Below are 6,000 nucleotides of genomic sequence, written 5' to 3'. Positions count from 1 at the left end.
GTGTCTAACCTGTTTAAAAAATATGACAATAATTTGGATTTGCACTGTAATTACTGATATTCAGTCAAATACACCATGCAATCAAACAAAAAAGAAACTACCTCACACAATGATTGACAGCTCAATCTAAACAAATGAACGTCTGCCGATAGTGTCGGACACATTTGATTGCAAATATGAAAAAATAATCTGAAAAAAATCTGAAAGAAGAAACACATTAAAGAGCATTAGAAACATTTTATGTTTCATCTGTAACATCTGGAGACACCAGAGCTCTATAAACTTCAAACGGACAAAGTTTGAAGTTGTCGTCTGGCTGTCTGAAATGTTTCTGTTGCATATCTTGCACTGTGCTGTCCGTCTTTTGCCGTCATAAAGGTAATTACGATAGCCGAAGGTGATGACTCGCGGTACCGCTCCCGCTGACATGTTTGTGCATGTCTGATATAAAGGGGCGTGATTCTCCAATAAACAAGTTAGGTAGGTAGAGAGGGCACGACTGATTGATTGACAGGGTAGCGATCCAATCATGACAACGCCATTCTCAGCCTGCGCTCCTACCGTGTTATCGATATTACTTTTTTAAATGTATTATTAATTTTATATTCAAACTGAAAACATAAACTAAATAACACTGAAGTCATTCAAGTCATCGTGTCCCAAGTCAAGTCCCGAGTCTTTAACTTCCAAGTCCAAGTCGAGTCTCAAGTTTTTTTACTTTTGTCAAGTCAAGTCACAAGTCATCAAAACAGCGACTCGAGTCGACTCGAGTCCAAGTCACAGTGACTCGAGTCCCCATCTCTGCCCAGGGCAAAGCGAACCCCTGTCACGAAGAATAAAAATAAAATTAGCAGTAGCACGAAGAAGAAAAATAAAAAAATAGCGGTATGAAAGAAAAGAGAAGAAAATAAGAGAAGAGATAACAGAAAATGGAGAAACAGTAGGTTTATTTACATTTCAAAAACCAGAAGCCATTCATTTACAAATGTGATTGCACTTTAGTTTACATATTTAAATGTTCAGATATTAAGATGTGACAGACAGTTTTTGCATGATTTGAATGAGGCAAAATAACATGCTTTTTCTCTCGAATATATTGTTATAATCATTTGTTTCAGATGTACTGTAATTATTTTGTGTATAAAAATAAAATTTGGTGTTCAAAAAGTCTTTTTTCAAACTTGAGTCTCGTAAAAAAGGGGGTCGTCTTATAATTAGGGTTGTCTTATATTCGGGCCAATACGGTACACATTTACATCCCACTCTATCATGTCTTCGCTCCTCGCCGTTTCCTCGTATCCCCGTATGGTGTCCGTTCGCGTCTCTGTCCCGCGTCTGTGCACTCGCCCCCTCCCTGCCTGTGTCCTACAAGTAATAATTGTAATCGCCGTCACCTGCCCCTCGTTACCCGTCTTGTATTTAAGTCCCGTCTGTGTGTCACTCCCGGTCGGATTGGCCTGTTTATTCCGTGTTCCCCGTTCACTCCGTCTGCGTCTTCGCACATCTGGCTCCCGTCCTTTTCTGCTGCCCATACGTTGCTAGGTTTTCCTGCCTGTTTGTTCCCCTCATTCGGTCCTCCATCATCCTTTTCCCTTCAATAAACCTTGTGTCAGGTCTAAGTACCATAAGACATTATTGTATACACTGAAAGAAGAGGAGAAGACAACCAGTATTCCCTTTGCTCGCGAGGAGAATTACGTGGAAGGCCCAGTTACAGTCCTCCACTCCTCTTCCGCTATCTCCTCTTTTTATTTTGGGTTGCCCTGGTTACAAGAGGCGTTGCTACACTAAAGGGAGGGGAGATTGTGGCTGTAGCAACGCTGATTAGCTAACTAAAGAATGTTGTGTGGTGCGAGGCCTTGGCCGATCCGTGACCCCAGCAATGCAGAGTCTGTCCTTAGTTGGTTGGCAGCCTCGTCCTGGGCTGCGATCTTCAAACGTGCTGGGTGCCGTGTCCCTGTAAAACAACGCTCTAGACCAGGGGTGTCAAGATCCTTTCCTCGGGGGCCGAATCCCTACATGTTTTCCAAGTTTCCCTCGTTAAACACACCTGATTCAATTAATCAGGCTCCTGCTGAAAGTGAGGACGAACTGGTCATTTGAATCAGGTGTGTTTAACAAGGGAAACTTGGAAAACATGTAGGGATTCGGCCCCCGAGGAAAGGAGTTTGACACCCCTGCTCTAGACTTTCTTGCTAAGTATCACACAATAATAATGATGAGTAAATAATCAGATACCTCTCATGCATACACTCCAACAAACGTTAAGTAGATGTGAGATAACTTGCATGAAGTCTACAAACAAACATTGAGTAAATATGGGATAACTTAAAAACTGTCCCGGTCAACAACAATTTATGAATAGAACCTACAAGGTATAAAAGAGAAAGAACTTCTCTTGAATTAAACAAAGAACAGAGGTGTTCTGTTCACAACTAGTGAGGGCCTCTCACAGATAAGAAAAGGAAGGGAGTATAAGAACTCCCTAGAGCTAAACAGATAGTATGTTGGCTTGAGCGAAGATATGAGACCTCCGGTTCCTAATTATTCTAACACCTTGGTCTAAGTTGCATTTGGTCGCCCTGTTCCATTCCGCACATGACACACTCCTATTCAAATGAATGGGACAGTGTTCTTTGGAATTTTTTTAACTTCAGTTTCAATATTCAGAATGAATATTGTTTTTGGAGTCGAGGAGACTTTGACTGGTTGGACGTTGATGTATTTGATATGGCTTTCAATATCGGCTTAAATATCAACCTATTTTGCATCATTGGACCGATAGGAAATGCTATGATTTTCAGAATGTTTCAGAAATCAGGATTTTGACCTTAACCTGAATATTGTCTGCATTGTTAAGCTGGTAGCTCTTCAGAATTAGTTGGTCCTCAAGAAGTCGCTCTCAGTTTCAAAAAGGTTGGTGACCCCTGATTTGTAAACAAACACAAATATAAACTGATACTACACTGCCATTGTGTGTATTCTCTGTTTGACTATGTGCACTCTCTTCTGTTTTTCAGAAATACAGATAAACCTGATGCCTCAGTAGTTTTGCTTCATGACTTCCAACGATTTCTTATCTACCATCAGAAGGTATGGAAAGCAGATATTTTTATTTCTGTGCTTATCAATTTCCTTTTTCATAAAAATGGACATTTATTTCTGACTTTTTAAAGTCTACAGTTGACATAATGATGTATCATAAGTCTGGTGCAGTCGACAAGTAGCAGATGTTAATTGGAAAATGCAATCCTCTGACAAATGTCAATTTATGGTAAGTAATTTTGCACTTTGAACAGTGAAAAATAACCCACTCTGCTAAATTTTATCCCTCAGAAATTGTGTATGAGCGCTTAGAAAGTTGCATCAAAAAATCCACACTAATAAAATATGATAAATACGAAAGCAATCCCCAATCATCACTGAAGCATTTTGTGTGAAGTGTAGACTTGACAATCTGATAGCAATTTTAGTACGTTTCTGATAATGCCAAGGCATCACAAGCACAAAATCCAGAAAAGGAAGTCAGAAAAGCATCACCCTATGTACAACCAAGTCCCATCCTCTGTCGCCTTAACTGTTCAGCCTCTCAGACTTTCTGCAGCATAATTATTTTATTTCAAATAATGATCCCCTCTTTAAGCTGCCACTTTAGTATCACCGATAACTGTGTCCAAATGATCCTAGGAGATAAGACGGGACCAAACACAGCTCAGAACACCATAATGACAAATGTAAATGAATGATGGTTTACTTGGCCTAGACATGGGTTTCAAGGCCACCCTCTGAACCCGGGCCTGGAAGTGGAGCTTGATAGTGTGTGGCTGTTTGCTGGGCGGCGCCCATGGGCCTCGGCCTCAGAAGCTGAAGAAGAGGGAGCTCAACCAAAAAGTGAAGTACTCTGTTTACTGGTCGAGCTACGCTCCCAACCTTACAGTATATATGATCTCAAGCTGAGGGTCATAACAGAAAGAATGAGATAATGCTTGTGTTTTGCTCCCAGTACCGGTACTCGTATGAATTTTAAAAAATGAAAAAACATCAGTCAAAGTGGTGCAACTCACACGGGGCTCTGCCATTTCACAAAGGCGGAAACTTGTTGGTGACGTACGTCAGCTGCTTGAATCTCTCTCATGTGCTTTATAAATAGTAAATAAATAAATAAACGTAAAAAACAAATGAATGAATGAATATGCACGCTTGCACACACACATTCACACACACAAAAATATAAAACTCTACAAATGGGCTGGCGACAAGTACGCCTACCACCAACAGACAACTGGGATAGGCTCCACCCGCCCACGAGCTCTATGAAGATAAGCAGTTCGGATGATGAACGATTGAATGAATATCTAACTCTTGCTATTTGTATGGAGTTGATGATGGTGAAGAGCCATAAATGCCCATATTTTAAAAATAATTTCCCGTGAGAGCCATACCATTTAAAAAAAACAATGGGCTAAATACAATTAAATGCATGTATTTTAATTAAGATCAACGATTTTTTGAGCGTACTAATGTATTCTTTTTAATAACGTTTTCATATTGAAGCCTAGAAAAAAAAACTCACCATTAATGAGGCTTCTGGGGCTGCATCGTTTTGCTGATGGCTTTGTAGTCCGGTTGACATGTGGTGAGGTTGAGCTCCATGCAGGCGTTGAGGCTCTCATAAGTCATAATCAAAGTAAAAAAAAAGTCAAAGTCTGCTTTATTGTCAACCTCTTCACATGCCAAGACACACAAAGAAATCGAAATTACGTTTCCACTATCCCACGGTGACAAGACATAGTGCACGACATACATACAAGCAAACAACACCAAATAAAAACAAGAAGGCACAAACAATGAATAATAAGAGTGATGAATAAATAATAAATAAACAAATAACACAATAAATAAATAAATAAGAGGAGCAAAACGGAGCAAGTGTGCATACAGCAGACAGTCAGAATATAGCGCAAAAGTACAGGACGCTACGCAGAAGGGGGGAGAGAGTTCAGGATCCTAACAGCCTGGAGTACGAAGCTGTTGGTGAGTCTGGTGGTGTGGGAGCGCAGGCTCCTGTACCTCTTCCCAGAGGGCAGAAGATCGAACAAAGAGTGAGCGGGGTGACTCACATCACTCACAATCGTGGTCGCCTTGCGGGTGAGATGGGAGGTGTAAATGTCCTTCAAGGAGGGGAGTGAAGCACCAATAATCCTACCAGCCGTGTTCACTATGCGCTGGAGGGCACGATCGTGAACGGTTCTTGCTGACAGAGGCATGCCTTTTACCCGTTTGAGTATCTTTTCTTTTTCCGTGAAGTCGTCAAAAAGTTCATTAGCCACATCAAGCATAAATGTTGAAATACTTGCCATCAGCAGATGGCTTTCCGTTCCTCACAATTGCTAATGCGCCAGCAAAACTAGCTGAATTAAAGTCACCTTCTCTGGTCCATACACGGAGTTGCTGTTGACTAGCTTGGACCTTCCTCTGGGGTTCTTCACACGCTTTCTTTCTGGTGTCCCCAGCTGGGTATTTGGTTGCAAATGTAGCATGTCGTGTCTCAAAGTGGCGCTTGATATTGGAGCATTTCATTGATGCAATTTTGTCATTGCATATGAGGCACGTAGCAGAGCCTCCTCTCTCCACAAATGCGAATTCTTCAGTCCACTCACTCTGAAATGTTCCGTAATCGTCATATTTTTTTCTCTTCGGCATCTTTCTTGCTTGCCTGGCACACACCAGCTAGCTAGCTGAAATTTTAAATAAAGTGGATGGAATTTTACCTCTCACGACCCCGTAGGCACCGTATTGTCCAATAAAAATTGCGCTTTTTTTGTCCGACCTGGCGTCACCCTTCTGCACACTGAAGGGCAGCTGGGATTGACTGATATGACGCAATCGTGGATTTCAGTGGTAGAAACCAAATGGGATAGATTGCAAACGTGATCATATTTTATATTTTGAAAGCTAATTTAACATTTTGATTTCAGTAGGTCTATTTTTTACTTTGAT

General features: G+C 41.0%; 2 protein-coding genes across 5 annotated transcripts in view; one reads left to right on the top strand and one right to left on the bottom strand.

Moving 5' to 3' along the window:
- Positions 1 to 6,000, top strand: part of LOC119123981 (1-phosphatidylinositol 4,5-bisphosphate phosphodiesterase gamma-2-like) — a 168,650-nt gene that overhangs the window by 72,953 nt on the left and 89,697 nt on the right. For all 4 annotated transcript variants that reach the window (XR_005098154.1, XM_037253489.1, XM_037253488.1 and 1 more), the window contains one exon: positions 3,021 to 3,093. Coding sequence is in view for 3 of the 4 variants with exons in the window: in XM_037253489.1 (XP_037109384.1) it covers positions 3,021 to 3,093 (73 nt within the window). In the remaining variant the exon portion in view is untranslated. The remainder of the gene's footprint in view (positions 1 to 3,020; positions 3,094 to 6,000) is intronic.
- adat1 (adenosine deaminase tRNA specific 1) overlaps positions 1 to 6,000 on the bottom strand; it is a 525,603-nt gene that overhangs the window by 501,419 nt on the left and 18,184 nt on the right. The window lies entirely within an intron of this gene.

Source organism: Syngnathus acus, chromosome 6 (genome assembly GCF_901709675.1).
Source record: "Syngnathus acus chromosome 6, fSynAcu1.2, whole genome shotgun sequence".
NCBI classification, from domain to species: Eukaryota; Metazoa; Chordata; class Actinopteri; order Syngnathiformes; family Syngnathidae; genus Syngnathus; species Syngnathus acus.
Note: the sequence above shows the minus strand (reverse complement) of the source record. Positions and strands in the feature narration are given on the sequence as shown.